The following is a 19,290-nucleotide window of genomic DNA, read 5'->3' on the forward strand; positions in this document are numbered from 1 at the left end:
TTGGGATGGTGTTCTTGGGGTTGTACTCATCTTTCTCCTTCCTCCAAACACAGCGAGTGGAGTTTAGACCAAAAAGCTATTTTTGTCTCATCAGACCACATGACCTTCTCCCATTCCTCCTCTGGATCATCCAGATGGTCATTGGAAAACTTCAGACGGGCCTAGACATGCGCTGGCTTGAGCAGGGGGATCTTGCGTGCGCTGCAGGATTTTAATCCATGACGGCGTAGTGTGTTACTAATGGTTTTCTTGAGACTGTGGTCCCAGCTCTTTTCAGGTCATTGACCAGGTCCTGCCGTGTAGTTCTGGGCTGATCCCTCACCTTCCTCATGATCATTGATGCTCCATGAGGTGAGATCTTGCATGGAGCCCCAGACCGAGGGTGATTGACCGTCATCTTATATATATATTCAATCAATCCCTATACCAGTCTGCTGTTCCCACATGCTTCAAGAGGGCCACCATTGTTCCTGTTCCCAAGAAAGCTAAGGTAACTGAGCTAAACGACTACCGCCCCGTAGCACTCACTTCCGTCATCATGAAGTGCTTTGAGAGACTAGTCAAGGACCATATCACCTCCACCCTACCTGACACCCTAGACCCACTCCAATTTGCTTACCGCCCAAATAGGTCCACAGACGATGCAATCTCAACCACACTGCACACTGCCCTAACCCACCTGGACAAGAGGAATACCTATGTGAGAATGCTGTTCATCGACTACAGCTCGGCATTCAACACCATAGTACCCTCCAAGCTCGTCATCAAGCTCGAGACCCTGGGTCTCGACCCCGCCCTGTGCAACTGGGTACTGGACTTCCTGACGGGCCGCCCCAGGTGGTGAGGGTAGGCAACAACATCTCCTCCCCGCTGATCCTCAACACGGGGCCCCACAAGGGTGCGTTCTGAGCCCTCTCCTGTACTCCCTGTTCACCCACGACTGCGTGGCCACGCACGCCTCCAACTCAATCATCAAGTTTGCGGACGACACAACAGTGGTAGGCTTGATTTACCAACAACGACGAGACGGCCTACAGGGAGGAGGTGAGGGCCCTCGGAGTGTGGTGTCAGGAAAATAACCTCACACTCAACGTCAACAAAACTAAGGAGATGATTGTGGACTTCAGGAAACAGCAGAGGGAACACCCCCCCTATCCACATCGATGGAACAGTAGTGGAGAGGGTAGCTAGTTTTAAGTTCCTCGGCATACACATCACAGACAAACTGAATTGGTCCACTCACACTGACAGCGTCGTGAAGAAGGCGCAGCAGCGCCTATTCAACCTCAGGAGGCTGAAGAAATTCGGCTTGTCACCAAAAGCACTCACAAACTTCTACAGATGCACAATCGAGAGCATCCTGGCGGGCTGTATCACCGCCCTCAACCGTAAGGCTCTCCAGAGGGTAGTGAGGACTGCACAACGCGTCACCGGGGGCAAACTACCTGCCCTCCAGGACACCTACACCACCCGTTGTTACAGGAAGACCATAAAGATCATCAAGGACATCAACCACCCGAACCACTGCCTGTTCACCCCGCTATCATCCAGAAGGCGAGGTCAGTACAGGTGCATCAAAGCTGGGACCGAGAGACTGAAAAACAGCTTCTATCTCAAGGCCATCAGACTGTTAAACAGCCACCACTAACACTGAGTGGCTGCTGCCAACACACTGTCATTGACACTGACCCAACTCCAGCCATTTTAATAATGGGAATTGATGGGAAATGATGTAAATATATCACTAGCCACTTTAAACAATGCTACCTTATATAATGTTACTTACCCTACATTATTCATCTCATATGCATATGTATATACTGTACTCTACATCATCGACTGCATCCTTATGTAACACATGTATCACTAGCCACTTTAACCATGCCACTTTGTTTACTTTGTCTACACACTCATCTCATATGTATATACTGTACTCGATACCATCTACTGTATGCTGCTCTGTACCATCACTCATTCATATATCCTTATGTACATGTTCCTCATCCCCTTACACTGTGTATAAGACAGTAGTTTTGGAATTGTTAGTTAGATTACTTGTTGGTTATCACTGCATTGTCGGAACTAGAAGCACAAGCATTTCGCTACACTCGCATTAACATCTGCTAACCATGTGTATGTGACAAATAAAATTTGATTTGATTTGATCTTGAACTTCTTCCATTTTCTAATAATTGCGCCAACAGTTATTACCTTCTCACCAAGCTGCTTGTCTATTGTACTGTAGCCCATCCCAGCCTTGTGCAGGTCTACAATTTTATCCCTGATGTCCTTACACAGCTCTCTGGTCCTGGCCATTGTGGAGAGGTTGGAGTCTGTTTGATTGAGTGTGTGGACAGGTGTCTTTTATACAGGTAACGAGTTCAAACAGATGCAGTTAATACAGGTAATGGGTGGAGAACAGGAGGGCTTCTTAAAGAAAAACTAACAGGTCTGTGAGAGTCGGAATTCTTACTGGTTGGTAGGTGATCAAATAATTATGTCATGCAATAAAATGCAAATTAATTACTTAAAAATCATACAGTGTGATTTTCTGGATGTTTGTTTTAGATTCAGTCTCTCACAGTTAAAGTGTACCTATGATAAAAAATTACAGACCTCTACATACTTTGTAAGTAGGAAAACCTGCAAAATCGGCAGTGTATCAAATACTTGTTCTCCCCACTGTAGGTAGTGCCGGTGATCAAACCTACAACCCTGGTGTTACACTCGCCATGCTCAAACAACTGAGCTAGAAAGGGCTTAACGTGTGTATATATTGTGAATAATTGTAGCTCTTTAAAATCTGTAAATAATTTCTCTTGAACATGTGAGGGGATCATTTTTATATTTCGTTAAGATCATTATACGCACACTTCCTTGTTGGGGGGGTGTTATTGAATGAAGATTGAGATCAATTTTGTTACATTTACCAGATGAACATCCTCCCTAAAAGTCTGAGCTGCATTGTAAAATGTTGTATATTCATACTGTGCCAATTTAAAATAAAGACCATTAGAAAATACTTGGGCAAGATATACCGTAGTGTTTATTGATGTTTTGAGGAATTCTCTCAGTAATTTCAAGTGATAGGCCTATATGAAGTTTGAGGAAACTACTTATTTTTCTGTCAACAACAAGTCAGTAGTTTGTGGAAGCTATCATAAAGAAAATCGACTGTCGTAGTGCAGGCAGTGTAGTGAATAGAAAAATTACATTTGTTTAAGTGAACAAAAATGTTTTGAAGACCATCATGGTACCAATAACTGCTTCTAATACACCAGATGGTTGTTCTTGAACCGATTATTTGAACATTTACACACAGAGGTTATGGCACACAGAAGGATAATTTAGCTCACGAGTGGTGCGGCAGTCTAGGGTACTGCATCTCAGTGCTAGATGCATCACTACAGACTCTGGTTCGATTCCAGGCTGTATCACATCTGGCTGTGATTGAGAGTCCCATAGGGTAGCGCACAATTAGCCCAGCGTCGTTAGGGTCTGGTCGGTGTAGGCCATCATTGTAAATAAGAATTTGTTCTTATCTAACTTACCTAGTAAAATAAATACAAAAAGTTGCTAATGGCAGCCTGCAGTTCCTCATTCGGCATTAAACTTGAGTTATTCAATGAGAGGAGGCAGCAACGAGTTAACCTGCAACGTTCCCCTTGCTCAGACGTTGCATGAATCAACCTATGGTTGCGTGCTACGTCAGCGACTGACAGATTGCTATAACATATGCGATTAGCTGATACTTAAAATACTTATCCAGGCGTTGTAAGATCTGGTATGCGTCAGCAATGCCTGGGCAGAGTATCGTGCCCTGATCGATGGCTTTGTCTAGTCATTGGGCTAGTTCGTTTTGAGTAGAGTTTACAGTTTAGAGAACAATTCCACTGGTACTTAAATGTAATCTCCACTCACCCAGGGCATCGGGCCATGCAAAACGAATTTGCCCACTGTTTATTTTTTTTGCTACAGCACTAGCACCCGAACAGTGCTCTGATGCCACCCAATGATTGGTTGTGCCTGCTCCGTGTACATGCAATGATCCAATAGAAACTTAACAGTATTTAAAGGGCGGGGACTAAGGAAAGGCAAAGGATTAAGCAATCAATGACTTCAGATACGTGTTGTGGGCCTGCGCATTAGAAGCTAATGTTGGCGTTTCCTGTAAGTGCAATACAGCCACCGTAAAGAAGCGTTTTACACCTCAATAAAATCATACTGCTTTTACATCGAAGTTGAGCCTGTGGCTAAGGTAGTTTATTTTGACATAATATGAAAGACACCGAATACTCTTAGAGAATCAGTATTGGTTTCGAATGACAGTTGGATTTGATGTCTCGTTTCGCTATTTCTAATCCATAGCTGATAAGGATGATGTGAGATGCGGCTAGCTACCAAACCCACAGTTAGCTAGGTAAAGAATATTCCAAGAGAAGACCGTTTTCATCCCTTCAACGCCAAGTGGTAACGTTATTTGTTTTTGACGAGATTGTGTTTTAGTCGTAAGCAGATGGCTCTCTAACATGACACGCGCCACAGTTTCCCCACTTTTCAACTGGACCCAAGAGAGGGACTTTTCCGCAATGGTGTTCAAGTAACGTTAGCGGTAAGGGCCTCTAACCACCAATTTCTCTTGACATTTCCGCTAGACGTATTGTTACTAGTCAACAGCCTGACCCTCCCTCACTTTGTTTGTTAACAAAGTGTGGCAAGGTCAGCTATGTAGCTGTATTTTATTTGAGATCACAGATCTAAAATGCATTGGCTTGCTGTTTACATTATCATACATCTAACTACAATGAAAGTAGTCAGCTAAATGAACTAATGTTGATTTCTCTCTACTCCAATGTACACACCATATACTAATCACCCAACCATTTATTTGCATAGTGCCTAGCATGGATGGCATTCATTTGTACATACCTGTCAAACAGTGGGGGTTTCCCAAACGTGCACCTAACATTACACAGCTGATTCAAATAATCAAAGTTTGATGAGTTCATTATTTGAATCAGGTGTGTAGTGCTAGGGCAAAAATCAAAATGTACACCAGAGGGAGAAGGAGGGGGGAAAGGACCGAGTTTGGGAAACTCAGCTCAAAGATAACACCGCCCTGCCTCTCTTGTTTGTCTTGACTCTTGAAATAGGGACTCAGCTTGAGGCACATTGTTTGAGTTCGTCATGAAGGTGCTGGGCTCGCGCTTTGCCTTCCTCATAGGATTCCTGGTGGGGACCTGTACGCTCTATGTGTTCCTACGTCAGGTGTGGTTCGAGAGGACCTTCTCAACACGTTCTCAGCCCGATGGCCTGGAGAAGACAGTGGCTCAGTTACGTGAGCTGGAGGAGGACAGCAAGAATTGGAAGAAGGAGAGGTCGGCTCTCTTCAACCTCAACCACCCCCACCACAAAGGTACAGTGCCAGAAGGAGAGAGTAGTTTTAACAGCCAGGGGTCAACACTAAGCTTGTCATGATTGTATGTATCTTCTAATCTTGACAGATTTCAAATAGTGCCACTGAGCCGGTAACGTTACATACATTTATGGTTGAGATCTCAAATATAAATGCATTTCTAAAGAGTCATGACTCATGTACTTCCTTATGTGCTTAGCACATCCTTATCTGTTAAGCATGTTAAGACTTCAGTCTTTAATGGTTGTTGAGGTTGTGAAGTGGATCGTAGTTCCTGGTTATCTGGTAAATCGGTTAACGGAAGCCACCTTTGTTCCAAAGAGGGTTAGGGTTGGGTTGAAGAAGTAAATATGACCATCATGGGTTGCTTTACACATTTTACTACTGTATAGGCCTATGTTCTGTTTGTGCACTCTTCTAGAAACCATGAATGTGGTAATGTAAAAATCGTGACTCAACACCATTTTACATATTTACAATAGCCCAGGGCAATGTTAGTAGTTATGCATTTTCTTGTGCAGATAAATGACAAATCATTCTACTGTATTTATCTTCATACAGAGTGCAACAGTAACCTAATTGGTCATTAGATCACGCTGTGCCTTTAGGCGGTATTTCCATATATCCCTAAATACGCTTTAAATGGGGGAAAAAGGCATTTATCATCCATGTTATTTAGAAGAATGGGGTCTTTGTTTCTGTGCTGTTGGATCTGAAGACATGCAGACTGATGGATAATGAACTTCAATAATCAAGTGCAAAAAAGTAAACCCCCCCCCCCTTTCAGGTGAGGACAGCCACATGGCAGACGAGCTGTACAAGAAGGTGCGCATCCTTTGCTGGGTGATGACAGGGCCCAAAAACCTGCAGAAGAAGGCCCGCCACGTAAAGAACACCTGGAGCCGCCACTGTAACGTGGTGGTGTTCATGAGCTCTGTGGACGACCCTGACTTCCCCACTGTGGGGCTGGGCACCAAGGAAGGCCGCGACCAGCTCTACTGGAAGACCATCCGGGCCTTTCACTACGCCCTGGAGAACCATGGAGACGAGGCCGACTGGTTCCTTAAGGCTGACGACGACACCTATGTTATTGTGGACAACCTGCGCTGGGTGCTGGCCAACCACACGCCAGAGGAGCCCATCTACTTTGGACGCAGGTTTAAGCCCTACACCAAGCAGGGCTATATGAGTGGCGGGGCAGGCTACGTGCTGAGCAAAGAGGCCCTTAAGAGGTTCGTGGATGGCTTTAAGACCAAGGTGTGCACCCACACCACCCACGTGGAGGACCTGGCCATGGGCCAGTGCATGGAGAAGGTGGGGGTGGTGGCCGGGGACGCAAGAGACACTGTCCTCAGGGAGACATTCCACCCCTTTGTCCCTGAGCAGCACCTCACCTCCAAGTTCCCCAAGAGCTTCTGGTACTGGAGCTACTGCTACTACCCTATCTCAGAGGTAAGGACCTGGAGGCTGTTGTTGGGCTGAATAAGTAAGTTAGAGGCTTAGATGTGATTTTGTTCAATATTAGGCAATATGCATTTATTTGCAGTAACATTTGGACTTGCCATTTGTCCAGCAACTCCATGGGTCTGAACCATCGGATATTGTAGCTCTATAACACTCAAGAAGTCATAAAAAACAGTTAGCTTAAAAAAATCCCATAAAAATACTTAAAACGACACTATTTACAATTATACAGGAGCTCTCTGCCTAGGATTCCTCGTGGCACCATGGAACCCCAAAGTATAATAGAATGAAATAGCTATGAGGAAATAGAATGAATAGAACGGGCTTAGATCATCTAACCCTGGAAATGTGACTGTAATGTGATGCAATAATTTCCATGGTAATGTAGAATGTTAAAATGATAACTGATGTGGCTCATGCAATTAAATGCATTTTTTTTTTTGTAATGACAGTTGAATCAATAAATCACAGCACATATTTTACTTCCTGCTTTGCTCCTATGGGTACACTCGTAATGGCCACCAGTCCACCCATTATGTCATCATTGACTTGAATGGCGATGCCCGTTCTATCCATTCGATTTTAATGTAGTTGAATTGCTTTTTATCCTGCAGATTTTCTTGTGCATGTAAAGTTACTTTGGGTATGGTGAAAAGCACATAAAATACAAATGTATTATTTCGAAGGCAACGCATGCGGTCAGGAGTGAAGAAAATGTGTGTGTATATCTTGTGCTATTCGAACGGTTATTATGGTAACTGTGGTCATATGGCTGGCCAATTAGTCATCCAAAATTCCATGACGTCACAGCCCTAGTGGTAGACCCAACCTAGTACCAGATATGTTCTAGTGAAACCAGTTTTGCCAGTGCTGTTGCTATCCCTGCTAATGTGGCCAGTTAATAAGGTGGGTAAAGCCTTTTTAAGACTAACTGTCATTCACCTTAGCTTTATCATGATACAAACATGTAAAGCAACTCCTGCTGAGTTGGGATTTGATATGGTTTAAAAAGCATCCAGTTGGGCCTCCAAAGGTGCTCTAAGGCACTACATTGCACTGCTTGAGGCATCTCTACAGACCTGGGTTTGATCCCAGGCTGTATCACAACCAGCTGTCATTGGGAGTCCCATAGGGTGGTGCACAATTGTACCAGCATTCTCCGGCTAAGGAGAGGGTTTGGCTGGGGGGGCTTTACTTAGCTCATTGCGCTCCAGCGACTCCTTGCGGCGGGCCGGGCGCTTGCAGGCGGGCCTCGTCAGTTGAACGGTGCTTCCTCCGACACATTGGTGCGGCTGGTGTGCAAGTGTTAAGAAGTGCAGTTTGGCGGGTCATGTTTCGGAGGACACAACTCGACCTTCACATCCGGAGCCTGTTGGGGAGTTGTTGCGATGAGACAAGATTCTAATTGGGGAGAAAAGGGGGTTAAAAAAATAAGTACAAAATAACTACCAGATATTCCTTGTTTTGCCACGTGTAGGCTATTCATTGTCAGTAGGATCTGACTGACTGGTTGCTATAGTACTGTACCTGGTCTTCTGTACAGCATTTCATGAGATATCCTTATTGACCCAAAGCAAAACTGGAACAGGTTGAACGGGAAGAGGGAAGGACAGGGGACTGATTGTGTTCCCAGATAAGTGTGTAATTTGAGGGTGTACAATCACTGCCAAGAGTGGGTGTCGGATTTCCTAACCTAATACATTCGATAATAAACACAGCGCTCTGTTGACAGAGCAGTGCCACTTCCTGCAGAGAGTTTTGACGATTTTTCGTTGTCATCTGTAAAGTTGTTTCCGCGGGTCGCAAAATTTTAACCTGACAAGCAGAATTACACAACAAAAATATGAACGCAACATGTAAGGTGTTTGTCCCATATTTCATAAGATTCAATAAAAGAGCTGAAAAATTTTCCATATGCCAAAAAAGCTTATTTCTCACATTTTGTGAATAAATTAGTTTATCGCTGTTAAAATCAAATTTGATTAGTCACATGCGCCGAATACAACGGCTGTAGACCTTACAGTGAAATGATTAAATGCTTACTTACGAGCCCCCAACCAACAATGCAGGTAAAATAAAAATAGACGATAAAACTTACAAGTAGTTTAAAAGAGCAGCAGTAAAACAACAATAGTGACACTATATACACAGAGTACAGAGTCCAGGTATGTGGGCACCGGTTAGTTGATGTAGTATGTACAGTTGAGTCGGATGTTTACATGCACCTTAGCCAAATACATTTAAACTCAGTTTTTCACAATTCCTGATATTTAATCCTAGTAAAAATTCCCTGTCTTAGGTCAGTTAGGATCACCATTTTATTTTCAGAATGTGAAATCTCAGAATAATAGTAGTGATTTTCTTCAGCTTTTATTTCTTTTATCATATTCCCAGTGGGTCAGAAGTTTACATAGACTCAATTAGTATTTGGTAGCATTGCCTTTAAATTGTTTAACTTGGATCAAATGTTTCTGTTAGCCTTCCACAAGCTTCCCACAATAAGGCCCATTCCTCCTGACAGAGCTGGTGTAACGGAGTCAGGTTTGTAGGCCTCCTTGCTTGCACACGCTTTTTCAGTTCTGCCCACAAATGTTCTATCGGATTGAGGTCAGGGCTTTGAGATGGCCACTCCAATACCTTGACTTTGTTGTCCTTAAGCCAATTTGCCACAACTTTGCAAGTTTGCTTGGGGTCATTGTCTATTTGGAAGACCCATTTGCGACCAAGTTTTAACTTCCTGACTGATGTCTTGAGATGTTGCTTCAATATATCCACATAATTTTACTTCCTCATGATGCCATCTGTTTTGTGAAGTGCACCAGCCCTCCTGCAGAAAAGCAACCCCACAACATGATGCTGCATCCCCCGTGCTTCATGGTTGGGAGGGTGTTCTTTGGCTTGCAAGCTTCCCCCTTTTTCCTCCAAACATAACAATGGTCATTATGGCCAAACAGTTCTATTTTTCTTTTATCAGACCAGAGAATATCTCTCCAAAAAGTACAATCTTTGTTGCGAACCGTAGTCTGGCTTTTTTTGTGGCGGTTTTGGAGCAGTGGCTTCTTCTTTGCAGAGCAGCCTTTCGGGTTATGTCGATATAGGACTCGTTTTACTGTGGATATAGATACTTTTGTACCCGTTTCCTCCAGCATCTTCACAAGGTCCTTTGCGGTTGTTCTGGGATTGATTTGCACTTTTCATACCAAAGTAACTTAATCTCTAGGAGACAGAACACGTCTCCTTCCTGAGCGGTATGACGGCTACGTGGTCCCATGGTGTTGCATACTATTGTTTGTACAGATGAACGTGGTACTTTCAGGCGTTTGGAAATTGCTCCCAAGGATGAACCAGACTTGTGGTGGTCTTTAAAAAAAAAAATAATAATAATAATAATTCTGAGGTCTTTTTCTTTTGATTTTCCCATGATGTGAAGCAATGAGGCCCTGAGTTTGAAGGTAAGCCTTTGAAATACATCCACAGGTAAACCTCCAATTGACTCAAATGATGTCAATTAGCCTATCAGAAGCTTCTAAAGCCATGACATCTTTTTCTGGAATTTTCCAAGCTGTTTAAAGGCACAGTCAACTTAGTGTATGTAAACTTCTGACCCACTGGAATTGTGATAGTGTGTTGGGGATCGTTTCCTTGTCAATCACTGGCTCATTGGTGAAATTAGCATTATTCAATTACAGACAGAAGTTGACAACAGGAACATAAAACGTATGTTCTGCAAAATAGTCAAATCCCAAGTTATGTTATTAAACCCGAAGTCCAGCCTTAGTGATGTCACTGCCTACATCATTACCTTCTACTCATGAGACCAAGCCCATGCATCCACAGCTACACAAACCGAGATTCAGTGTTATCTAAAAGCGTAGAAGTTAAATGTCCACTCACCAATTTTGATTTATAGTGGAATTTCTGACTCATCTCATCTCTTACACTCCCTGGGAAGTCCCTACACTCCCTGCATCTTTATCTTTTAGGCTCTTCTCACAGACACCCTGAACTCACACATTTCTCACAGTTTCTTTACATGAGGCCAAGACTAGAAAACGACTGGAACAATATTGAAACTCAATGTGTGTATATATATTGTTAATTTGTAGTCTAGGACCCTATATATATGTAAGGAGGGAGGGTCTTATAACACAGCAGAAATATAGTTTTCAAATGTATAAAATAAACTTTATTTACATAAGTATTCAGATCCTTTGCATTTATATTTTTGTTCAGTTTAAATGTAAAATGCGTTGGAAAAATTAAACGCTTGCGGTATGCTCTGACTTTTCAGACGCTTGTTTTTCTGAGAAATCTTTGGGAGGGGGAACAGGAATTTCTCATTAATATGAAAAGCATATACTAAAACATGAATGTCTTGTCTCAATCGCACAGCATCCAGCCTAGCTGACGCAGTACAATTTTCCTGATTTTATTTCTTTTTTAAAAATAAAAATTGACCTTCTCTGGCCTACATGGATTTAGTCTCCTTAAACTTGGCCATTCTACAAGGGTAAAAACTCCAATAAATGATGAACGAATTATGATAAAGACATGAGGTTTGGACCCTTTCTTAGTAGTATCTTAACAATTATTTTTATCCATTGGTCAAAAGATCCATTTGATTGAACACCCTATAATTTAGCTCCTTGCACGGTCACACTGTTTTTGACTTACTGACATGATACGACTACTACATTTTAGTTTTACTACTAAACTGTTAGATGAATCATTGTCCCCTGTCCAGTTTGTTGTTGTAATGCTAAACTGAGCCTCAGGCCTCCCTCACTGTCTGTACCCCCTCCCTTTTCCTTTCCCCAGTCTGGCTCTAACCCTGGTCTTCTGTACTGTCCCGTAGGGGCCAAATTGCTGCTCGGACCTGTCTGTGTCTTTCCACTATGTGGACGCGTCTCTCATGTACCTGTTGGAGTACTACGCCTACCACCTGCGTGCCTTTGGCTACAGGTACCGCTACCAGCCCCCAGCCCCCCTGGGCTACAAGAATGAGGCGTGGGACAGGTCAGAGGGTGGACACTCGTACTCCAAAGAGCAGCCGGCCATCCAGAGGGGGCCACTGGCGAGGGTGGAGAGTCCGTCCAGGACAGACAGGAAACAGGAAGTGATGCCTCCCGCTGCAGCAGAGAAGGACCCGCCTGCTGCTGCACAGGATGACAAGCAGTAGTAGCCTTGTGTATCTGAGAGTGAGGTGTGTTAATGGTTGCTTTTGAGCGTGCATATGCATCTGTATGGATGCACTTGCACACATTTTTACAGAAGTGAAAAGACTCAACTGTGGTGCCTCCCAAAGAAGTGTGCTGTTGTGAAGGATTGTGTCAGTGTTGAAGAATGTGTGACTGGCTGTTGGTTGGGTTGTTACTGGCAACAACCATCCCCTTTTTTTTCTTCTTTTTGTCCTTGTGTTTACCACACAGCCTCCATGTTGAAATGTCAACAGCCCTTCAATTTTTTAAAGATATTTAACATGATTGTTGTTTCAAATACTTGTTTTAATCCATGTTTTAATTCCCTCAGTTCTTGGACCACTCATAAGGAATCATCAAATAATTAAAGGATGACTTGGTGAGTGGTCCTGGGCCAATGTTCCTATAGGAGATTCCTACTGGACTGGTTCATCTTGCTACTCATTACATTACATTTAAGTCATTTAGCAGACGCTCTTATCCAGAGCGACTTACAACCAGTTTGACCAGTCCTCACAGCCCTCGCTTTAACATTGAGCTGACTAGATTATCAGAAAGGATTTAGGATCAGCTTCCCCTACCCTAATCAACCTACGCTACTAGGAGTTGAAAACCAAACTTGGTCTTAGATTTGTGTTTTTATTTATACCTGTATAAAATATTGTCTGTATAAGAAGACCAGGTCTTTCAGACATACTGTTGAAGAGTGGTAACGAGAGAGAGGGTCACTTTAAACCTGGGAGAATCTCTCTCAATCAGCCCCAGTAGCTTGTGCCTTGTGATGCATGATTGTGTGCAACGTTAGTTGCACATTTTGAAACTGCACTGTGACTAAAAACAAGACTGACATGTCACTTGAACCTACCTGTGCATGTTCAGTTAGCCGATCTCTAGAGAACAGTTTTTGCACCCTGTTTGATTGGATAATATTGTGTTTATTTGTTTGATTCAAGTTCTATTTAAATCTGTTATGGATAGGATGATTCAAGAGTTTTTAGGGGGGAGATTTCTGGGAAATGACTGGGTGGGGATGTTTGGTGTGTGTGATGTCATTAGCTGATGTCGCTGACTGAATTTGGTTTAATTTTTATGAGTCTTCATTGTATTATGATACCATATTCTTATTCTGTATGTTTTTACAGTATATTATACTTTTTGAGCAAAGTGACTTATTGATCACCTCAAACCAAACTCACAGGGTGTCTTGTCTTTTCATCTTCAGTTCAAATGGGACTTACAGTGCATTGCGAAAGTATTCGGCCCCCTTGAACTTTGCAACCTTTTGCCACATTTCAGGATTCAAACATAAAGATGTAAAACTGTATTTTTTTTGTGAAGAATCAACAACAAGTGGGACACAATCATGAAGTGGAACGACATTTATTGGATATTTCAAACTTTTTTAACAAATCAAAAACGGAAAAATTGGGCGTGCAAAATTATTCAGCCCCCTTAAGTTAATACTTTGTAGCACCACCTTTAGCTGCGATTACAGCTGTAAGTCGCTTGGGGTATGTCTCTATCAGTTTTGCACATCGAGAGACTGATTTCCCCGCCCCCCCATTCCTCCTTGCAAAACAGCTCGAGCTCAGTGAGTTTGGATGGAGAGCATTTGTGAACAGCAGTTTTCAGTTCTTTCCACAGATTCTCGATTTGGATTCAGGTCTGGACTTTGACTTGGCCATTCTAACACCTGGATATGTTTATTTTTGAACCATTCCATTGTAGATTTTGCTTTATGTTTTGGATCATTGTCTTGTTGGAAGACAAATCTCCGTCCTAGTCTCAGGTCTTTTGCAGACTCCATCAGGTTTTCTTCCAGAATGGTCCTGTATTTGGCTCCATCCATCTTCCCATCAATTTTAACCATCTTCCCTGTCCCTGCTGAAGAAAAGCAGGCCCAAACCATGATGCTGCCACCACCATGTTTGACAGTGGGGATGGTGTGTTCAGGGTGATGAGCTGTGGTGCTTTTACGCCAAACATAACGTTTTGCATTGTTGCCAAAAAGTTCAATTTTGGTTTCATCTGACCAGAGCACCTTCTTCCACATGTTTGGTGTGTCTCCCAGGTGGCTTGTGGCAAACTTTAAAACAACACTTTTTATGGATATCTTTAAGAAATGGCTTTCTTCTTGCCACTCTTCCATAAAGGCCAGATTTGTGCAGTATACGACTGATTGTTGTCCTATGGACAGAGTCTCCCACCTCAGCTGTAGATCTCTGCAGTTCATCCAGAGTGATCATGGGCCTCTTGGCTGCATCTCTGATCAGTCTTCTCCTTGTATGAGCTGAAAGGTTAGAGGGACGGCCAGGTCTTGGTAGATTTGCAGTGGTCTGATACTCCTTCCATTTCAATATTATCGCTTGCACAGTGCTCCTTGGGATGTTTAAAGCTTGGGAAATCTTTTTGTATCCAAATCCGGCTTTAAACTTCTTCACAACAGTATCTCGGACCTGCCTGGTGTGTTCCTTGTTCTTCATGATGCTCTCTGCGCTTTTAACGGACCTCTGAGACTATCACAGTGCAGGTGCATTTATACGGAGACTTGATTACACACAGGTGGATTGTATTTATAATCATTAGTCATTTAGGTCAACATTGGATCATTCAGAGATCCTCACTGAACTTCTGGAGAGAGTTTGCTGCACTGAAAGTAAAGGGCCAATTTTTCAGTTTTTGATTTGTTAAAAAAGTTTGAAATATCCAATAAATGTTTTTCCACTTCATGATTGTGTCCCACTTGTTGATTTTTCACAAAAAATAGTTTTATATCTTTATGTTTGAAGCCTGAAATGTGGCAAAAGGTCGCAAAGTTCAAGGGGGCCGAATACTTTCGCAAGGCACTGTATGTCTATAGCCCTGTATTTCACTGGTTGATGTCTGTTTTATAGACATGTGTTAACTTAACATCCTGTACGTGGTGCTGTATATTGGTCAGACACCATTTTCACAAACAGAGGGCCTGTATAGGTGTATTGACATTTGTCACATGGCAGCCTCCATTGTAACTTAAACAGTAAACCAAGTCAGCATGTATGCTGTAAGATTTTATTCTGTATTTTAAACCCGTTTCAAACAAGAATGACTTGTAAGTATCCTCCTCACTTTCTTGTCCTATCTACTTCCTGTTCACCTTACGAGCCGTCATTTCACAACGCTGATCAAATGACTAAGTCCTGTTCTTTACTTCAGTGGAGATCTTAGTCACCCAACTGGCAAACATCCTAGACTTTGAATAGCTGTGGAGTCTGAATGTACTCTATGCGGGGGAAACGGTGCATGACGTTAGTCACATGCGTCAGTGTGAAAGGTGCGGGACAGGTCTACTCCACTCCTTCAACCACAACGGCATCAATCTTGTATAATGTCACCATTCATTGGGCGGAGGGTAGCTTAGTGGTTTGAGCGTTGAGCCAGTAACCGAAAGGTCAAATCTGTCATTCTGCCCCTGAAAAAGGCAGTTAACCTACTGTTCCCTGGTAGGCTCTCATTATAAATAAGAATTTGTTCTTAACTGAAAATCACATAGATCAGAGTTAAGTCTGCCTCAAACACCTGCCTTTTACCAAGCCGCTGGCTTTCTCTTTCTGGGGTGTGTGTGTGTGTGTGTGTGTGTGTGTGTTGGTACAAGCAACCCAATCCTACAATCTGCTATATAGTTCACATTCCTGTAAAAGGGTGTGTATAGAACTGTATCTGTTTATGTTGGCAGTGGCAAAGTATGTCATAACCATACTTTGCAGTATGTTCTCAAAGGCACAATTTTACTCAGCTGTGTATGTCTAATCTCATCAGAGGCTGATTTTATTGACTGTGTGAAATGATATCTCAGACAGAGGTACTCTAGGGGTTACCAAAGGCTGGTACGGTATATGACCCTTAATCTGGTATAACTTAGACATGGTTGTAATACATTAGGTAACATATTGTATAATACAGAATTAACATTACATTAGTTTGCAATATGTCACATGTATGTTTACAGAATCATCCTCTCGGTGGTGAGAAATAAGCATAGTGGCATCACGGCAAGACTACGGTTTCTTAGTAAATCCTATTTAGAGGAACTCTGGATGAATGATGTGAATAGTCGGGCGTAGTAGATGAAGCAGGACCCTACACACCGGGTGCAAATCTAAGCAGAGAGATGGTAAGGAGAAAAAATGGAGAACAAAACTGTGGTCAGATCTAGTAAGATGAAAGAGCAACACTAGGCAGTAGCACAACATTTCAGCCAGCACAGGGCTGATAACTGGTACAATCTTGGAGGCTTTCTGTTAGAGAATTCATTTATGAATATTCAATTCACTCCATATTTGACCATAATGGTCTCTTAACATGTATGGGTCTCAATCACTGAGATGACTTAAGTGTTTTTGTAATGTTTGGTCATTTCATGTAAAAGTCCTTACGTGCCTCAGTCTCCCGTTCTTGATGAGAATTCCTCCTCTTGGCTGTGGGTATTCCTCTCCCCAGGGCTGAGGAATGGCTATAACCACGCACAGATCAACAAGATAAACATCTACTACTTTGGCATCTGGGAATTCCACAAAGTTTCACTGGAGGGCAAACTGTCTCCAGCTTTTTCTTTCCGTCTCTTCCCAGCAACTGCTCTGTGTAGTGTACAGTAGCTACCCACTGGGCACAGACATCAGTTAAAGGTCTGTTTTTGATTTACATTTGGTAGTCAACTAACCTGAATTCAATGTGAAATCAACAGAACAATTCATGTCATTGGATCTAGTTGGGTGAAAAAATACTTTCCTTATGTTGATGACTTTAAAATATCCAATCAGTTTTCTACGTTGATTCAATTACATTAAAGGTTTTTGTTTATATGTAAAACTGTGTGAATCAGTGTTTTGCCCAGGGGGTAGTTACTCACCTGACCTGGAGCTCCTGCGACCCAGGAGGCCGAGAAAGACGCCATCCATGTCTGCTACAGAAAAAGAGTTTGGTTCTTTAAAAACATAATTACATACAGTGGGGCAAAAAAGTATTTAGTCAGCCACCAATTGTGCAAGTTCTCCCGCTAAAAAAGATGAGGCCTGTAATTTTCATCATAGGTACACTTCAACTATGACGGACAAAATGAGAAGAAAAAAAATCCAGAAAATCACGTAGGATTTTTAATGAATTTATTTGCAAATTATGCCTTTTAAGTGGGAGAACTTGCACAATTGGTGGCTCACTAAATACTTTTTTGCCCCACTGTATGTAACATTTTCACCAAAAGGCGTTGCATAAAATTGTACTGTTTGTGGCCGTAGAGCATTTACACCTAGTTATTTACACCTAATTATCACATATTACAGTGTTACCACTGCATAATGCTACATATTAATTCATTTTCAGACGTTTTAGTCACAGACTTGCTGCATTAGATAAACCTGTCTATCGCACAAATAAAATGTTAAAAAGTTGATAACATTTCTAGATGGTGGGCACACGGTCATCCATATCATGTATACTGTGGAAGAACCCGCTACCGGTGACAGAATACAAAGGCTCTCTTTGGACCCTGGAGTCCCAGACTCTTACCTGCACTTCTCCTGCCCATCAGACCCACGAAGGTGTCATAGTAGATGTCGCTGTACCTCTTGGAATTAGTTAAATCACTGCTGAGGTAGTCTTGTCTGAACTGGGAGAGCAGATTGTTTGTATCATTAAAGAACTCAAATGATTTAGAATTATTTTGTGAGATTAATATACAGACCAGCTACTACATGAACCAGTTCAACTGTGAGGAAAGGGCAAAACCTCAGACTTATCCATAGAAATGTAATATATATACTTAACAAATATAAACGCAAAATGTAAAGTGTTGGTTTCATGAGCTGAACTAAAGTATTCCTGAAAAGTTCCATAAATACAAAAAGGCAAAATTCTCTCAAATGTTGTGTACACATTTGTTTGCGTGAATGTTTCTCCTTTGCCAAGATAATCCATCCACCTGACAGGTGTGGCATATCAAGAAGCTGATTAAAGAGCATGATCATTACACAGGTGCACCTTGTGCTAGGCACAATAAAAGTCTACTCTAAAATGTGCAGTTTTGTCACACAACACAATGCCACATATGTCTCAAGTTGAGGGAGCGTGCAATTGGTATGCTGACTGCAGGAAGGTCCACCAGAACTGTTGGTAGAGAATTTAATGTTAATTTATTTACCATAAGCCGCCTCCAATGTCATTTTAGAGTATTTGGCAGTACGTCCAATCAGCCTAACAACCGCAGACCTGGTGCATGGTGTCGCGTGGGCGAGAGGTTTTCTGATGTCAACGTTGTGAACAGTGTCCCATGGTGGTGGTGGGGTTATGGTATATGGTATAGGTAAGCATAAAGTTGCATTTTATCGTTTGGCAATTTGAATGCATGAAAATACTGTGATGAGATCCTCAGGCCCATTTTTTTCAAAGGTGTCTGTAACCAACAGATGCATACATGTATTCCCAGTCATGTGAAATCCATAGATTAGGGCCTAATTAATTAATTTATGTTGACTGATTTCCTCATATGAACTGTAACTCAGTAAAATTGTAAAAATTGTTGAATTTATATTTTTGTTTAATATAGACACTAGAGCAGTCTGTACCTGCAGTTTTGAGTTGTAGAATTCCTCTTCACAGTCTGACTCCATTGGACATGAGATGAGGATAACCAGTAAAGTCAATATGGCCAGTGCCCAGTTGTTTCCCATCATGCTGTCCAGGTGGAATACAGTGTAAACTCTCGGAGAAATGCCAACCATGAGAAACGGGATGCGTAAAATGTATCTTTTAATAGGCAAATATTTGTACTGGGACATTTTATGTATTAATGTATGCATTTTGTAAAACAGACCCATTTAAAATAAGTAATGGTAAAAAAAATAATCCAGACTTATATTTAGCAATTATTTCTCAACATGACATAATAGCTGAATTTATGATACAAAGTACAGGAAGTATTTTCCAAGCCCCCCAAATTATATTGCACAAATAAATACTGAGAGAAAAAAAGCACATCACTGGATGCCATCAGATCACAGTATTCACTAAATATCAGAGCACATTTATTGACGTTTGGCAACACAAGACCTGAACAATCAATGCAATGTAGGCATATCTTACTTTTAGTCATATACATACAGTATTATGTATATAGTCTACTGCCGTGCTCTAGAACGTTTATTGCGTACACTTTGCCTGCTCACTCATTTAGACATA

At 42.1% G+C, this 19,290-nt stretch overlaps 1 protein-coding gene across 1 annotated transcript; it reads left to right on the forward strand.

The window, feature by feature from the left end:
• The first annotated feature begins 4,139 nt into the window (after positions 1–4,139).
• c1galt1b (core 1 synthase, glycoprotein-N-acetylgalactosamine 3-beta-galactosyltransferase, 1b) lies at positions 4,140–13,273 on the forward strand. Its single transcript, XM_046312199.1, has 4 exons — positions 4,140–4,612; positions 5,154–5,416; positions 6,204–6,868; positions 11,736–13,273. The coding sequence occupies exons 2-4, from the start codon at positions 5,188–5,190 to the stop codon at positions 12,057–12,059; spliced, it is 1,218 nt and encodes a 405-aa protein (XP_046168155.1). The 5' UTR covers positions 4,140–4,612; positions 5,154–5,187; the 3' UTR covers positions 12,060–13,273.
• Positions 13,274–19,290: the final 6,017 nt, after the last annotated feature.

Source organism: Oncorhynchus gorbuscha, linkage group LG18, assembly GCF_021184085.1.
Source record: "Oncorhynchus gorbuscha isolate QuinsamMale2020 ecotype Even-year linkage group LG18, OgorEven_v1.0, whole genome shotgun sequence".
Classification (NCBI taxonomy): domain Eukaryota; kingdom Metazoa; phylum Chordata; class Actinopteri; order Salmoniformes; family Salmonidae; genus Oncorhynchus; species Oncorhynchus gorbuscha.

Coding starts and splice junctions, on each gene's coding strand:
- c1galt1b (XM_046312199.1), top strand. CDS start 5,188: ATGAAGGTGCTGGGCTCGCGCTTTGCCTTCCTCATAGGATTCCTGGTG. Junction 5,417..6,203: donor CAACCACCCCCACCACAAAG/GTACAGTGCCAG, acceptor CCCCCCTTTCAG/GTGAGGACAGCCACATGGCA. Junction 6,869..11,735: donor GCTACTACCCTATCTCAGAG/GTAAGGACCTGG, acceptor ACTGTCCCGTAG/GGGCCAAATTGCTGCTCGGA.